This window comes from Notechis scutatus, chromosome Z (assembly GCF_049901735.1).
Source record: "Notechis scutatus isolate UNSWTSFEM ecotype Mainland chromosome Z, rNotScu1.2, whole genome shotgun sequence".
Lineage (NCBI taxonomy): Eukaryota > Metazoa > Chordata > Lepidosauria > Squamata > Elapidae > Notechis > Notechis scutatus.
The window spans coordinates 69,458,638-69,476,661 of record NC_142025.1 but is presented as its reverse complement, the minus strand read 5'-3'; the positions used below and the strand labels follow the sequence as shown (position 1 = coordinate 69,476,661).

Below are 18,024 nucleotides of genomic sequence, written 5' to 3'. Positions count from 1 at the left end.
CAGCTTGTTGAAATAGAATTCTTATAACCAGTAGCCAACCCTGCTGGTGAAAAATGCATTAAAAACTATGCTTGCAACAGTTAGCAGTAGAAGGATGAGGAGTGATTGAAAAGAGGGGTTTCTTTATTCTAATTACTTTATTCTAATTATTGCACTAATTACTGGAGATTTTGTAGCAGCATCTGGATGACTTCAGAAGAAAAAGCTATAAAAGCTAGATTGAATAGTACCTGACTGTACAGCATCATTCCTCCAGAAAAGTCCCTCTAAAAACTGTTGGGGTTTTTTCCCCATCATTTTTCAAAATGCATAGTCACAGACATCAAACTCTGTAAGAAGACTGACTAAAGAGTCATCCCCGCCCCTTCCCCCCACCCCTGATCCATGATTATTCCACAATAGCAAAGGTAGTAGCGGCTGCTTAGCCCTTTACTTTTACTTAATAGCCTATAAATATTGGACCTTTGTTCCATAAGGATGCAATCTTCGAGAGAATATCACAAAAGTGTTCTTTCAGTAGGCAACGGGACTTTTTTCTTTTTTTTCTTTGAAAGTGTTTCGCTTCTCATACAAGAAACCTCCACTTATCTGTGTCTTGGGGTCACATGAATAATACTCCTAAATCTCCAAGTGCTTCAACAACCCTCTAAAAGGATGCAAATGACCAGCAGTCTGCAAGGATATAAATCCTTCCATTCTATACTATCCTGTCAGAGCTGAAGAAGCTTCTTGGATGAGAAGCAAAACATCTTCAAAAGAAAAAACAAGAAAGTCCAGTTGCCATTCACAAAAGTAAAAAATAGATAAATAACAAATTTCCTTCTTAAACACTAGAAATGAATACACAAATAGTCTGAAGATGAATGAAGATAAGAACATGAACTCTTAAATAGGTGTGGAATATTACAAAATCACCTAAATGACAAAATATTTAAGTTTTAGCAAATTTGTCATCCTCACTTTGGACTTGTAACCCTAGAGAAATACTCTGTCATTGTAGATATAGTTATGTTCTCTAATCTGAATGAGATTGAAAGACAGTTTCTAATGTTTATTTCATAAAGTAGTACAAATCAAGTTAACTCAGTCTCACAAAACCCAGAGTGATTTCCAGATTACAGGTTCTTTTAAGTATGTAATTCTTAAGCAATTCATATTAATATTCCTAACATCCTGACTTTTTCCTTCTTATTGCCAGGAATGAATGAATAAATGAAATAACACTCAGATGAAATACATAAGCATTTTCCTCACTTTCTTTAATCTTCTTTCATGTTATTCAGCTAGTAATATGCCATTTTTGTAACATACAAAACAATCAAATTGATCACTATAACAGTTGGTTCAGAACTAATAATGAATTCATCTTGTTTATGAAGCTTTGGATTTTTGGACTTAATCAGTGTTTCTACTGTTATTTGAGTAAATGACAGTCTTGCAAACATTTTGAAATAAATTTATTGTAAATTGTTTTGAGGAGGGAAGAGGGATGGGAAATATTTTAAATGCTTTTAGTAATATTTTGGTCAATTTTGGGAAGGCTTTCACAATGTGGCAACAGAAAATTATGCTCAGTTTCAGTAAATGGAGGGTTTGGAAAGTGTGGTTTTTGACGTTTGGGACTGAGATAATTAGATTGGGCACATGTTACACAACAATCTGCAATCTGAGAATACATCACTTTTGTGCGTCAATACCAATTTTTAAAATAATGTAATACTTTCTTTGAGGTTAATTTTGCAGTGTTATTCTATACCATCTAAGGATTACAGCAGCACTTACAACATTTTTTTTCAAAAACCAACTCTTTGGTTTTCCTTTGTTGACTGTAAAATAGAAATAAACATTGATATCACAGTATACTTAAAAAGAAAAAAAAACTACCATATATAAGGAGATTCCCTGCTGCTTATTCAATGCTACTTAATTAAGACAGATGCCCATGGCATATTATTCTTCCAATTACATTTAAGTACATTCCATGTGGAGTCCTTGACAAGAATCTCATAATACTCCCTTCTATTAAAATATATCCCACATTATGTTCTACAGATTTATCTAGTGGATTTTATGAATCATGATCTGATTTCTCAAGCTTTGAGTTACATTAATATTTTTTATTTCCCTTCTTCATTCTTACCTCATTTGCTTCTGCATATGCCAACCCTCCATTACTAAGAAACTTCAACATAGCACATGTGACTCTGATCTTCAGGTACCTTAATTATATATAACTTCTCTTTAAGGTTAAAACATTTGAAGTAATCAAGTACTCAGGACCAACCCCAATTATCTGAGAAGGGAATTAAACTTTAGAAAGTTTATTTTCCTTCTCAGATATTCACCAGGGAACAGATCAAGTGAGCTTTTACTTTATAATCTTGGCTTTTTTCAATGGATGTTGATCTGGTTTGTTTGCAAGTTATCAAAGAAATGAAGTAGCTTAGCTTGGAAATGGCAGCTACTATGGTTGCTAGGTTTGAATAGGAAAAAATTAACAATTTTTAAACAAACCATTTAAATTGTTCAAATAATGTTCAGAAAAATAAATTTAAGTAAGTCATTGCTGTAAGTCATTCTTAAAGCTACTTAATCAAGCTACTGTATGATTTGCTTCTGATGAAACTAGAAAGTTTTTGCAATTCAAGCAGCCTATATGTTATCTACATCTTTATTTTCAGGAGCAAATTGTGAATATCATGTTCGCATGTGTGTTTCAATAAAGCCAAATAAAAAAATTAAATCAGTAGGCCTGAGAAACTACTGAAAAGATATTTTCAGAAGCCTTGACCTAAGCCAGAGATGGTTTATTTTCAGAGATTTTGAACAAAGCTGACTCTAATTTAAATATTTTTATTCTTGGAAATGAGGACGAGATGGCCTTCTTCACTGAGTGAAATCATTATATCTATTTGTAAATATTATTTTGAAAGAATAAGTTACTGCAACTGCCAGTTAGGGAACAGATGATGTTATCTAAAAGTGACTTCCTACATTCTTTCTTTCATTAACCTTGGCTGCTCTTCTTGAATTAAAGTTGAATTATATAATTGTACTTCCAACCCTGAAACCTATTTTTGCCCTGCTTATTTCTTTCTGGCACTTGCTCCAAATGTTTGATAGCTACAAATATTTCTGCATCAGAATTTCATAATGGATTTAGCATATGGACAAATGATTTACTCTGGTACTGAGACTGCAAGAGCATAAGTAAGGTTTTTGTGTGTGTGTGTGTGTGTGTGTGTGTGTGTGTGTGCGCGCGCACACACACACGAAAATGGAAAAAACATTAGAAGGAAATCTAAAAATATGAGAGGATAACGATACACAATTTAAGCTAACAAAGGAAGTCCTTACCACATAACTTCAAAGACAAGAGCAGTTCCATTTAAATTTAATTGTATAATAATATTCTTCCTTTAATTTTTTTGGGTAAAACAACATATAGTTGCGAAGTTCAAATCTAGCGCAGAGGATGTTACTTGTTAAACTAGAAACAAAGTGACAGGCCACTTATGAGCAAGCCTGTTTCCGATTCTTTGAATGAAATATGGTCATTATTTGTTGAATGTCAGTTTGGGTTAGTTTTATTTAGTTTCGGGGAAAGAGAGCAATGGCTCATTTTAGTACAGGCACACACAAAAAAACCCAATGGAATCTTCTTAGTCAAGATTTACGTTTGATCTAAATTATATGCCTGCAAGATTGAACAGTAATGCCTTCCTCCCACCCAATGCTTTTGAAGAAATGCCATATTGCTTTGTATACAAAAAGTGGTTTTGCTTTCATGTATCGTGTGCTGTTAATTATGGTCTAGATTCTACTAGCTTTATTCATGCTATTAGTTGCTCTTGGCATAGAAGCTAGATATTCTAAAATTCATCAATGTATTTCCAAAGAAGAGCACTACTGAAAGCATGGGGATGGGAAGAGTGTGGATTTTATTTTGTAACATCAGTGCTTAAGAGTTATAACTTCTTGCTTTTTGTGATAGTCAATTGAAAGTTCCTTGGATGAAGAAAAGAAAATGAATTTCTTTATATCTATCTTCAGGCCAAGCAAAGAGAGCCCTGTCCTGCTGCTTGAACACTCTTGGATTTATAGTTCCTGACTCATTCTGTTGAATTTGGAAGCCATGGAAATGTGTTTCCCCAGGCATCCTGATCATAATGAATGGAAATTCAATTCACTTGAATTCATGCTGAGCTATTATCCCAGCATCAAACAGATCCTGTATAACATCATCCTTATACCCCAATGTACTCTTCAATACATCCAGTGTATGCTGTCCAACCAGAGGTGGTGGTTTAGGATCAGACACTTCAAACTGGCTATACCTTACAGCTGGTCCTGTTGAAAAAAAAAAGAAATCTAATATTAATTTTGTGCATAATATCTTCCAGATGTACTACAGTAAGTGCTTCTGTTATAAACACTATTATTTAATATAAAAATAAATAATTAAGATGCAACATCCACCTAAAGGTATTTTTCTATTTACTGATTACTTTTAAGTCTGGGATTTTCTGCCTTTTCCAAAACAGTAGAAACTATGAGGCACAAATAGCAATACACCTAGACTTATATACCACTTCACAGTGCTCTCTAAGCAGTTTACAGAGTCAGTATATTGCCCCCAACAACCTGGGGGCAATATTTACCAATTTCAGAAGGATGGAAGGCTGAAATACATTTATTACCAGAATATCTAATTTCATTATTTATATTAGAACAGACCTTATACAGTGTTTTCTACTTTCAACTGCTAAAAAACCCTGAAATATATGTAAAAGTATAGCTAAAAATGAGGCAATTTTCCAATGATGTCTATCCCATTGTTGAAAAATTTGCATGGTCAGGATGTCATTCTTAAAATTTTTGGGTTTGGTTTTTTTTTTGTAACTCAAATTCATTGTGTCAGCTCTTCCATGATAGTTGTTCAATTGCAGATTCAACCTGCACAGTTCTTTCAGCCTTATTTATACACATTAGTATGGCTATTAAACAAGGACGTGGTGGCTCAGTGGCTAAGATGCTGAGCTTATCAGTCAGAAAGGTCAGCAGTTCGGTGGTTTGAATCCCTAGCACCACATAATGGCATGAGCTCCTGTTACTTGTCCCAGCTTCTGCCAATCTAGCAGTTCAAAAGTATGTAAAAGTGCAAGTAGAAAAATAGGGACCACTTTGGTGGGAAGCTAACACCATTTCGTGTGCCTTCAGCATTTAGTTATGCCAGCCACATGACCATGGAGACATCTTTGGACAGCGCTGGCTCTTCAGCTTTGTAACAGAGATGAGCACCACCCCCTAGAGCTGGAAACAACTAGCACGTATGTGCGAGGGGAACTTTTACCTTTATGGCTATTAAGCATAGATGTACCAAATCTCTATCGTTATACCATGCACCATGATTATTACACATTATAGCAAGAAGCATGATGAATATGTGAATTTTACAGTATTGGAAAGCCAAACTCTGTATTAGTTCTATCTTCATAGCAATTTCTGAGATCATCAAATGTAATCCTTCTGTAAAGATTGTCTGAAAGGCATGTGGATGGAAATTTTCTGCAATGGTTGTGTGTTAAACTTTTTTTAAAAACGGATGCTGAAAGAATAAAACTAAAGAATTATTCCCCAATGTATATATGTATTATGACTTATCATGCAAGCTGTTAAGATATATATTCTAGATATTACTTCCTCATCAAGTTCTCAAAGGAATAAAAAATTACACTTAGAATACCAAAACTGTCCCTGTAGGAGTTAACTCGATATCACTTTTTTATTTTGTGCCATTCTGCCTCAATATTTCAGGTACCAAATATATAAAAGTTGCAGGACACATTAAACATAAACACATTAAAAACAAAACTGTGGAAGCAACATTTTGTTACATAAGGCCATCAAAGGATGAAACAGCTATTTTGTTTTAAAAAGTCATAGTCTATAAATTTTTATGCAGGATATTTTAGATGAAAAAGGTTACAGATAAAAATGGAAATGTGCTCAGAGATACCCTTGACTACCCAAATGAAGTTCACTTGAATATTCATGTGAGTAGATGTATGCATACTCACCAATGGTGGGATTCAAAAAAAATTACTACCGGTTCTGCAGGCATGGCTTGGTGGAAGGATGCTGTAAAATCTCCACTCTCACCGCACTCCAGGGAGAAGGTTACTGCAAAATCATTCCCTCCCCACTCCTGGTGGAAGGTTACTGCAAAATCCCATTCCTTCCCCACCCCACTACAGTTTTCACTAAGCAATGGAACATAAAAGGCCCTGATAATTCCTGATAATATCCTACTCAAAAATAGATAAGGCACTATAACAATTCCTGGATACTTTCTTTACTGGCATCCAGGCCTATCACTTTGATGGGGAAAATCTTTCAGGTACATCTCTCAAGAGCCACTGCTTCTTTATATTTTTCCTCTGATGAAAATGATTTCCTACAAATAGTTTTAACTATTTAGAATTCTGTTGTTGTTATCTTTTAGTTGTACATGTACATATAGAGAGTAAATCTACAGACTAATAATATTTCCCTGTCCTAAGATCTAATCTAATAGGTTTTCCGGTTGAAATTATGACTCAGTAGCTGCAAAGGAAGGGTGTCAATGATTCAAAGGATTTTCCTATAAGCATGGAGAAAACCTGGATTTGGAAATATGAAAAATATGCTAGAAGAAAGCACTGTACCAAAATTCATCAAAGCAATAATCATTTATATTAAAATATAAGTTGGACTGAACTAAGTAAGAGTTTCTCACGTCTAAGAAAATATGTTTAAAATTCTACTATATGTTAGCTAAAAACTTTCAAGAGTTTTTCAGAGCTTATAAAGAAAGAAGGGATAACTTCTAACTAAACATGGACAAATTATTAGTTTTTAAGGTTAATGATAACAGTAAGATTATTTGACTGTAAGTCTAAAATAATAGCAGCAGTAGTTTAAAAAAAAGCCCTTAAGCTGGGTTCAACTCCTGGTAATTGTATTCATGAAGTTTTCTTGGCAGAGTTAAGAAAGGGGGTGGGCGTCACTGGCTTCCTCTGATACATTTAACTTTCCAGTCTAGCCAGCAACTCTGGAATTCCTAAGCAGTTTTATATCCAAATATTAATCAGAGCTGATCTAGCTTGACTTCAAGTTCAGTCAAGTTTGGATAAGTGCTGCCACCTGCTGAGACAACTATAATGCTGCAAACTTCTAATTAATGTTAAACACCAGCACCTTTCTGATCTTCCTGATTTCAAAAAAGTTACATAGAATCAGACCATCACATCTGGCAATGGTGGTTCAGCTGGAAGTTGAAGAAACACACACACACACACACACACACACACACACACACAGGAAGAGCTGTTAAACTCGAACTCTTCCCGAGCCTTCTATAATTTTATTAATGCCAAACTTAAAGACTCAAAATCTACCCCACCCCTAAATGGGGAAGACTGTAACAATGAAGTTGTAAAGGCCAACCTCTTTAATATGTTCTTCAGTTCAGTCTTTGTTGACAGCAACGGCTACTGCCCACCATTTCCTAGTTGCACCACAATAAATTGTAACGACTTACTACATATTGACTTTACAGCAGTTAATATTGAAACAGCACTACATAACCTAAATCCATCCCTATCTATTGGCCCTGGTGGATTATGTGCCTACTTTTTGAAAAAGTTTGCCACTGCCCTAGCCGAATCTTTAAGCACAATCTATAAGATATCTTTCAGAACCACCTTCTTGCCTAATTTATGGTCATTAGCCACGGTCATACCTATTTTTAAAAAGGGAGACCCTAGTCTAGTAGAAAATTACATACCAATCTCACTTTGTTGCATCACCTGTAAAGTCATGGAATCAAACCAATCCATCACTCTACACTTAGAAACAAACAACCTACTTTCTAACCAGCAGTTTGGTTTCAGGAAAAATTTGTCCTGTAATCTGCAACTCCTATACTGCAGAAACATTTGGACCACACATCTGGACCAGGGTAAAGCAAAAGTACAATTTTCATAGACTTCTGCAAAGCCTTTGATTCAGTGGTGCACGACAAATTATTGCTGAAACTTAGTACTTACAGCATCACCAGACCCCTGCACAAATGGTTAGCCATGTTCCTGTCAAACAAGCAACAAATGGTCAAAATAGGGAAGGCCCTATCAAATCCAACACCAGTTAATAGCGGTGTCCCCCAAGGCAGTGTCTTAGGACCCACACTCTTTCTGCTTTGCATCAATGACCTATGTGACAACATTAAAAGCAGCCGCATCCTCTTTGCCAATGATATAAAATTATTTAATACCACTGACAATGCTGTTGCCCTGCAAAGTGACCTTGACTATCTGTCAGAATGGTTGCGCAATTGGCAACTCCAAATTTCAATTAACAAATGCTCTGTCCTGCACATTGGCAAAAAAAAAAAAAAAAAAATCAGAACACCAAATACAAGTTAGGTGGTGTTATGTCCCTGTCGGAGTCTGAATCTGAGGAGGAAGATGAACAGCTGACAGGGAGTGGGAGTGTGGCTCCATTGGCTGTGGAGGAAACTGGGGAAGGGCAAAGTCCAGCTGGGCAGAGGAGGGGAAGGTAGAACAAGGGAGAGGGAGTTGAGCAAGACCCAGGCCCACCCCTCTTCATCCTGGGCATGCAGGGAGGAATAGAGAAGAGAGCAACATGGGTTGCATGGCTTATGGGGGAGGAAAGGGCCCTGATTCCCTTCATTAGCCATAGCTGAGAAGAGAATTTAAATGCATGCTGAGTGCAGCAGCTGCTGGGAGCAAACACGAATTTATCTTGTGTTGACTTTAGTTATCTGTGTTCCTGGCGTTTCTCCAAGTGTATTGAGTTATTGCCATACCTTTAAGTCTGGAATTCTTGCTTCTGCTCTGCCGGACTAATTACCTCATTTTGCCTTGATTGAACTTATAGTTACAATTTTTGTTGACCATGTTTTGGACTTGATTCTCTGCAGCCAAAGGCTGTTCCTGGGAGAGTTTTTCTCCAGCCAGAAGTTAACCAGGACATTGGGGACAAAGTTGGAGCTAATAAAGGGACTGATTATCTGACTGCGTTGCCTTTGTGCCATGTCCCAGGTCATCACATTTTGCTCCCCAGCCACCCCTCCAACTTGCTTGTGTCTTACATGGGGTGATTATGGATCATCTCAGAGCAGACAATGACCAGCTAGCCCAGCAGGTGTGTCTCTTGGCTGCACAGGCTGTGCAAATGCAAGCTGCCTGGCCACACCACAAATGCCCAGTAGCGGTGCTGGATAAATTTGATGGCTTGCTGGCCCAATTTCCAGCATTTTGGGGGCAGTGCCAGTTTTATATGAGCCTTCAACCGGAGGACTTCCACAGTAACTGGGATAAGGTGGGGTTTTTGATTAGCCTGTTGTCAGGGTCTGCAGCAAATTGGGCAATGCCCAACCAGTTGTTGGATAATTATGCTGAGTTTTGCTATCAGTTAAAGGCCATGTTTGAGGATCCTGTTCGGGCCCAAACAGCAAACAGACGATTGAGAGAATTGAGGCAGGGGTGAAGCTCACTCACTGACTATATTGCTGACTTCCGGGTGGTCACCCAGGACCTGCAATGGAATGAGACAGCACTAATTTTCCAGTTCCAGGAAGATCTGTTGTCAGAGCTCCTGGATGAGCTGGGCACTGAATGGCCTCGCACCCTGCAGGAGCTCATGCATCTGTGCCTTCACATTGACACTAGGCTTCAGCAGCGATGGGCATGACAATGGATGGAGGCCGCATCCGCTCCCATCAAGATGGCACCACTGTTGGTAGTGACTCTGGATGAGCCCATGCAGTTGGGGGCTGCCCAATCTCACCTGACCCAAGCCAAAAATGATCACCATGAAGGCCATTTGACAGCCAAGTGTCCCGCTAAGGCACCCGAAGCAGCGACGTCAGCAGCAGTGGGAAACAGGCAGTGCCTGGCGTATGGAGTTCTGTAGGTCGGGCTTGAGTGGCATCAGTCCACCCATCTCCACCACAGTTGTCCTTTGTGAAGCACCTCGTGCTGACAGCAAGTGTGTTCGTGCCTGATCAGGGAGCGGTGGAGATCCAGGTCTTGGTGGACTCAGGGGCCACGGCCAATTTCATGGATGCGCACTTTGCTATGCAGTGGTCCATTCCCCTGAAGCAGGTGTCACCGCCAGTATTGGTAGAGACAATTGATGGTCGGCCCATTCATTCAGGACCTGTGGTTGCTGCAATCAAACCCCTTCAAATGTGTATTGGGCAGCATTGGAGGAAGCCATGTTCTACGTTGCTGCAATACGTCACTTTCTGATGGTGCTGAGGTTGGAGTGGTTATGGGCCCATGATTTGCAGATCGTCTGGTCATCTGGAGCAGTGCAGTTCCCTGGCAATAAGTGTGCCACTCATTGCCTGCACACCTGTGCAGGGGGTGTGGCTACACCTGTGAACCTGGATCTACCTGCAGAATTGGTGGACTATGTTGACATGTTTGGGGAAAAGAAGGCAGATCAGTTGCCCCTGCAGTGGTTGTATAATTGTCCAATTGACTTGCTGCCTTTTGATCTACTCGGCATCCCTGTGACATTTGTAACATTTTGATCTACTCGGCATCCCTGCAGGAACACTGGCAACATGTGCAGTTGCTGTTGCAATACTTGTGAGATAACCACCTGTTCGCTAAGCACGAGAAGCGCCAGTTCTCACAAACCATGATCAACTTCTTGGGTCATCATATTTCACCTGCCAGTGTGGAAATGGACCTGGAAAAAGTCAAGTCGTTACAGGTGTGGAAACCTCCACAGCGGTTCAAAGATGTGTACAACTGTTGGGGTTCTGCACATTTATTCCCCATTTTGCTGCCTTGACTGCTCCTCTTTCTAATCTGCCCCCAGAAAGGGGAGAAATTCCATTGGGGCACTGAAGAGAGGAAGCCTTCAATGCCCTGAAGGCTGCCTTTGCCTCTGAGCCTATCCTGAAACACCCTGATTTGTTCCAGCCATTCGTGGTGGAAATGGATGCCTCTGATGTGGCTGTTGAGGCAGTGCTCCTCCAGACCTAAACCCCACGTGCACCTTGTTCCCATGCACCTATTATTCATGGAAGCTGTCAGCTCTGGAGCACTATTATGGATATGGGACATGGAGCTATTGGTGGTTAAGATCGCTTTTGAGACATGGCAGCACCATCTGGAGGGGGCTTGCCAACAGGTCGAGGTTTGGATGGACCATCACAACTTGGAACACTTATGTATGGCCCGGACATTGAACCAGTGTAAGGTGTGATCCGATTTTTGTGTTCCAAATGGGTGGAATCAGCTCACTGACGCACTGTCCTGGAAACCCGAGTATACCCAAAGGGAGGACAAAATCTTGCCTCAGACAGTGATCCCGTTGGAGTGGTTCATGGCCATCGAGGAACCTGTAGAGTCTGGCTTGGCAGAGCAGGGGAGAGGTAGAACAAGGGAGAGGGAGTTCAGAGGAAGATCGAGCCCTCTAGCCTCTTCATTCTAGGGCTAATAAAGGGACTCCTACTGATTATCTGACTGTGTTGCCTTTGTGCCACGCCCCGGGTCATCACAGGTAGAAGCAATCTTGTAGATGACCCTCACTCTGTCAAGGACCTAGGAGTACTTATCTCAAATGATCTAAGCCCCAGAGCTCACCGTGACAACATTGCCAAAAAGGCTTTAAGAATTGTTAACTGGGGAAGAAGGCGGAGCCTCCTTGCTGACAGACCGTAGATCGCGACTCTCTGTGGCTATGGTCCATGCTCTTTCGTTGGAGAGCCCCGATTATTACGATTAGGGGCTGAAGCTGCCTTGGAGGGGTGGCAGAGTAAGGGGAAGCCGCAAACCAGGTTGAGGGGAGCCGCGCCTCCCCTCCTGGCTTGGTCTTTTTCCCCCTGAAGACGACTGCAGCGGTGGTTTAAAATGGCCACTCTGAAGAGGAAGACTCAGCTGGATTAAGATTTGTGCAGAAGGGAAGAAAGAGGTGGAACCGGGAGGGAAGAAAATCTGAACCGGGACAACTGGGCAATACAACTAAACAAAAGTACCCCGGGATTAAGGTAACATGGAATTTTTAAGAAAAGAAAAGTGAGCGGCGAAATTACAAAGGAACGGGGGCAGAAAATATTTTTGACAGCTAAGCGGGGCTTCGAACCGGGAAAGGAAGAAGCTGGAACTAAAGATTTAACTAAATTGGACTAAAATGTTTTGGGAATAAACAGGCATAAAATAAAGCTGGACTTAAGATTGTCAAAAAATAATAATAATAAAGTTTACAAATTGGAGAATGGACTGTGCTGGAATACCGTAAATAAAAAAATAGGGGGGAAAGGTGAAGACTTTGTATAATGGAGAATGCCACCTTTTGACAAAAACTTGAGCTTAAACAAAAGGGAAAGCATCCTGTTTCTGAATGAACTTGTGTGGATATAACATTAAAGAAATATTGAAACAAAGTAAGAATTTTAGAAAGTGAAAGCAGAACCAGAATAAAGAAAAAAGCAAGGAAAGACTGACTGTGGGATTGATTGATGGTTTTGGTATAGACCCTCGGCTGGAATACCTGAGAACTTTAGAAAATTGAAAGAAGAAAGAAGGAAAGTAAAAGTGTTTTTTTTGTGGACTTTAACGATCATAAAATGTAAGAGTGTGTAATGATGATATCTCTTCGGGAATTAAAAATGGAACTTAAAAATATGAGAGAATTACTACAGGAAGAGGTGAATCACTTTGCTCTGTGTTAGAAAAAATGGAAATGGCGATTGAAGAACAAGAAGAAAGAGCTTCAGAGGAAGAGGAGTCGATTCAAGGAGAAGACATTTTAAATAGACAATTAACACAAAGAACACTACAAAGAAGTGGGGAAAGTAGGAAGGTTAAAAAGTTGAGATTTAAGAAGGCAATCAAAGGGAATACCTGTGAAGTCAGGAAAGGCAGAAAGACCCAGCAGAAAAGGGGAAAGGAAGATATTAAGAAAGAGAGGGATATAAACTGGAATGAGAAAAAATATGGGGAAAAGAGGGAGAGGAGAAGCAGTAAGAAACAGGTGCATGAAATAAAGAAATACGGAAATAGTAAAATGTTGAAAAGAAATGGTTTTTTCAGAGATAATGGTTGATGAATTAAAAGGGGGATTCTGCAGGGTGACAAGGGGTAATAAGAATATTTCTGCAATTAAAAATATTTAGAAAATAGGGCAATATAGATACTAATAACTCTTATTAAAAATCAAGGGGAAATATGCTCGGAATCCAAATTAAAAGATGTAATGATTATTATTGTAACTTCTTAAAAATAATGGTTTATTGGGAATCAAGATGAGGAATAAAGGTATATTTTAATCATTGAGGTGTCACACTCAAAACAGTAAAAGGGGGGAAACCTATACTTGTGTTTTTTTTTAGTGTTAAAATTTGTATTAATCTAGAATTTATAAAAAGAATGTGTAATGGAAAGGGAATATGACAGACTAAAGAACCAACTAAATTAATAAGTTAATATAGACTATTAAAAGCAAGGAGAGACATTGGTAACTTTTTATCATCATCATCATCATCATCATCATCATCATCATCATCATCATCATCATCATTATTAGGCAAACACATATTGTTTATCTTTATTTTTAAAATAAATATTAAAGGATTATATTTGAAATAATTGAAATGAAACAAAAAGATGTTTCGATTGAGATTAATGAAAGACACTAGAATTAATGTGTTTATTTCTCTCCTTACTGAAAATTTGGAATGGAAAAGGTAATAATAGAATTAAGTATGCATATATGAATGTATAATTGCTGTCATATTTGTATGTAAAGGTGATGACCCAGAAATATGTTGTCCACTAAAAAGAGATTTTTGTTTTTAATGTGAAAAACTGAATAAAATTTGTTAAAAAAAAAAAAGAATTGTTAACCTTATTTTGTGAAGCTTCTTCTCTGGCAACATTGAATTGTTAACTAGAGCATACAAAATCTTTGCCAGACCAATTCCAGAATATAGCTCATCTTCCTGGAACCCGCACTGTATATTGGACATTAACACAATTCAGTGGGTTCAGGGGTATTTCTCGAGAAAAATACTGCACTCCTCCACTCACAATAGAATTCCCTATGCCTCCAGGTTCAAAATTTTGGGCCTGGACAATCTGGAACTGTGCCAACTGCGGACCGATCTAAGCATAGTTCACAAAATTGTCTGCTATAACATTTTGCTTGTCAACAACTTCTTCAGCTTCAATCACAATAATACACGAGCAAACAACTGATACAAACTCAAGGTAAACCACTGCAAACTCGATTGCAGAAAATACGACTTCAGCAACACAGTGGTCAATGCCCAGAACAACCTACCAGACTCCTTTGTTACAGCCTCCATCTCTCACAGCTTCAACCTCAAACCGTCTACCATGAACCTCACTCCATTTTTAAGAGGTCTTTAAAGGGGGAGTGCATAAGAGCACCAGCATGCCTACCGTCCCTGTCTTAATGTCCCTATTTATCTATATTTACTTTCTTTGTTCTTGTTTATGTTCATGCTATACTTGTTATTTTGTAGATGTTTGACAAACAAACAAGCAAACAAATAAATATTAGTAATGCTTAAAGGTATCTTCTGTATTGTTCTCACCTTCTTGATCTTGTCAGCTATATATAGCTAGGCATTTATTAGGTTCGCCTTCTCTGGCCTATGGCTCTCCATTAAAAATATTCTCTTTTATGTGTCCCGGTCATGAAGCTGGATGCCTCTTTCCTTTTTTTTTTTTTTCCATGTACTCACCTGAGCAAGGAAGCTTAGTTTTGAAGTGCTTAATTTATGAAATGAACTCATCAAGGATATAAACATAAGACAACAGTTTAAAAATGAATATTTGGGGAAGAAGAAAAACATAGAATCAATTGAAAATTTTAGCGAGGAATTGCAAGAAGCCCCAATAATGTTATGTTTTACTCAATTGGTAGGACATTTTTATGAATCCAGTTCTTATAATCCAGTTCTCCATAATTTTTTCAAAAATGATTATAAAACTTCAGTAGATGAATATAAGAAGTTGTGTTTTTTTAAGAAAGGAAATTCTTAATGCAGCTAGTATTATTTTTCTGAAATGCTTTGTCTATTTGAAATAAACAAATACATAAAAGCTCTGTAAATATGCCCTCACAGATATGCTCTCTACCACAAAATATTACTCTGGACAATAGATTTTGCAAATGTCATAGGTCCAGCTTTACGAACGATAGTTGATTCTGTGACATGAAAACATACTGTAGAGATTATGGCTGAATTTCCAGCTCAAGGAAATAACAGAAAAAATGTCTCCTATTTATCTAACTGGTTTTAACATAGTAATTGTTTTGCATTATTATGAAATCATATGCAGGAGCTTTCTATGAGAATTTAACAGAAATATGTTAAGCTGGGCAAGTGTGCATGGCTGTGCATTAACTTTGTACCCAATGATATTTAGCTGCTCTAGTGGAAGCTCCTATTTGCACATGGGATAACTGAAATGCCATCACAAAATTGGGCTACCATTTGTTAAACCACACTTTTTGCTGCTGCCTCCCATTTCAAGCAGGCATCTGTTTTATTTTAATTTTAAATTCTTTGAAGAATACTCAGCATTAGTACTTGAGTGGGTGTTAAGGGAGACCAAATTCCACATTTGGACCCTATTTAGACAAATTTACAAACTGACAATTTGATCAATACCAATGCAATATGAAGGCCAAGCAATTGTGTTGGCTTTCCACTGTCTTTTGTGATGCTGGTCATGTGATATTCAGCTCAACAGAGCTGGGAAATATCAAAGCAATATGAAGCATCTCAGTTTCTTAAAACAGGCAAGCAACCTTCAGTTTATGTTGCATGGGTGTGCCTGGGTGAGCAAAGTAGAGCTACCATGTATTTTAAGCTACCATGGTTATGCTTTTCAGTAGCCTGTATTAAACATTTTCATTCTGTTCCAGGAAGGCCAATTTCTGTCCCATCTTCCAAACATTATATCAGGAACCAGTGACCTAATTCACAAGTAAAATAGAATAATTGGTACACCCATGAAGAGGAATGAGACATAAAGGTAGGAAGTTTTTCCAATCCCCCCAACCCCACTTTTCTTACTTTTCCTGCCCCGCTATGAATTGTGTGTGAGAGAGGGGATTCTTCCAAGAAGACAACTAAAAAGTATGAGGACATAAATTGTAGTCAGATTGGAACCAGCCATGCATAAACAATATTCCATTGCAAAAGCGTACAGATCAATTTCATTAAAGCAATTCTGCACTCTCCCTGACTTTTTCCACCTCCTGATGTTTTGGACTAGTTCCTTTTTATTCCTTTTAACTGCTGGAGAAAAATTCTTTAACTTCCTTGGGTTAGCAGTTTTGAAGTTCTAATCGTAAGCAGCAGGTGCCTTTAAAAAAACAACAACGTTTTCATCATGGGTCTCTAGGAGATGAACAGTGTCTTCCTCTCAAACACTCCATAGTCTTTTATCTTTTGCCATTTGCACTTGTGGCTTTTGGATTTGACTACCCCCCCGCCCCGCTTTCCATTATATCTTTTCCCCCTGTACTACTTTCTATTTGTTTCTACCATATTACTGAATTTACATTAGTAATCTGTTAAATCTAGAAGCTTTGAGAAATTACATGATCACTAATGTATGAAAGGATTATTAGCTTTCAGAATAAGCATTTTGTTCATAATTCTTCAGCTAAAACTATATTGTACAAAGGCTTCAGCTACTGTATTATAACACAAAATTCTACAAACATTAAGTCTTCCCATCTCTATTTCAGAAATAACATTTTCTTTCTTAATGACTCAAAATCTTTTAACTAAAAATCAGTTCATATTTCAAAAATCTAATACTTCTTGATATCATTTCTAATGGAGGACAGTAATTCATGACTCAGAATTAGCTATATCTATCTGAAAATAATTCTTGAGTCAAACAAGGGAATTTTTCAGTTTCTGCAATCACATCTGATACAAGCAGCTGTGTCTATGATTGTGGCAAATCACATGCCACTATTTTCTGTATTGATATGTTCCTGGATTCAATTAACTACAAATGGTCACAGATGAACAAATGTTGTGGCATTGATACTAGTAGGAAAAGGTACGAGAAGTTCCTTCATTTTAAAAAGACAAATGCTGTATCAGAAAGAGTCTTAGGACTAACAAATTTATCACTAGTATGTTCCAAAGTCATAACGGTTAGTCCCTCACACCACTATCACTACAGGTTTTTCATTATAGAAATCTTCTGTGCTGTGAACCCTTTAGCTGTGCTTCTGTTTATTAATCCTGCTGTGTCCTGTCTGACATCAAGAAATACATGGCACATTTTCATTTTTCCCACCAGAGCAAATGATTTGCAACTTGCATATTTTGCATATTCCATCCTGTTTTCCCTTCTTGGTCTGAAGGATCCACAAATAGTTATTTTCTTACTGGGAACTAACTAAAGTCTAGTCTTCCAGCTTTGGGGAACATTTAAAGCAAATTACATGGAAATTTCTATAATGTCAAAAAAAAAAACAACCTGTGCTCACTTCAGGGAAAAGAAACTCATTCATATACAAATCTTAGCAAAAAAAAAAAAAAAAGCACCTGCCTTAGCTGAGTCTACATATTGCTGTCTACAATTCACGAAGTCAAAGCCTTGATGCTTCTCTGAGATTCTTGACCATTTTAGAATAGAATAGATCAGAATGGAACGGAACGGAATGGAACAGAACAGAACAGAACAGAACAGAATAGAACAGAATACTTTATGGGCCAAGTGTGATTGGACACACAAGGAATTTGTCTTGGTGTAAATACTCTCAGTATATATAGAAAAAGTACATTTGTTAAGAATCAAGAATCATAATGTACAACACTTAATGACAGTCATAGAGTACAATCAACAATCAAATCATACTAGGAAACAGTCAAATGGGAGGGAATGGGTGATAAGGAGTGGTGAGAAGATTAACAGTAATAGTAGTGTACACTTTGTAAAT

The 18,024-nt window shown here is 38.0% G+C and overlaps 1 protein-coding gene and 1 long non-coding RNA gene across 3 annotated transcripts in view; one reads left to right on the top strand and one right to left on the bottom strand.

The window, feature by feature from the left end:
• The window catches only part of LOC148128919 (uncharacterized), a 32,147-nt gene that overhangs the window by 8,761 nt on the left and 5,362 nt on the right, over positions 1-18,024 (top strand). The window lies entirely within an intron of this gene.
• SUGCT (succinyl-CoA:glutarate-CoA transferase) overlaps positions 1,441-18,024 on the bottom strand; it is a 440,323-nt gene continuing 423,739 nt past the window's right edge. For both annotated transcript variants that reach the window (XM_026674825.2, XM_087947679.1), the window contains one exon: positions 1,441-4,350. In XM_026674825.2, the coding sequence (XP_026530610.1) occupies positions 4,187-4,350 (164 nt within the window). In that variant the 3' untranslated portion in view covers positions 1,441-4,186. The remainder of the gene's footprint in view (positions 4,351-18,024) is intronic.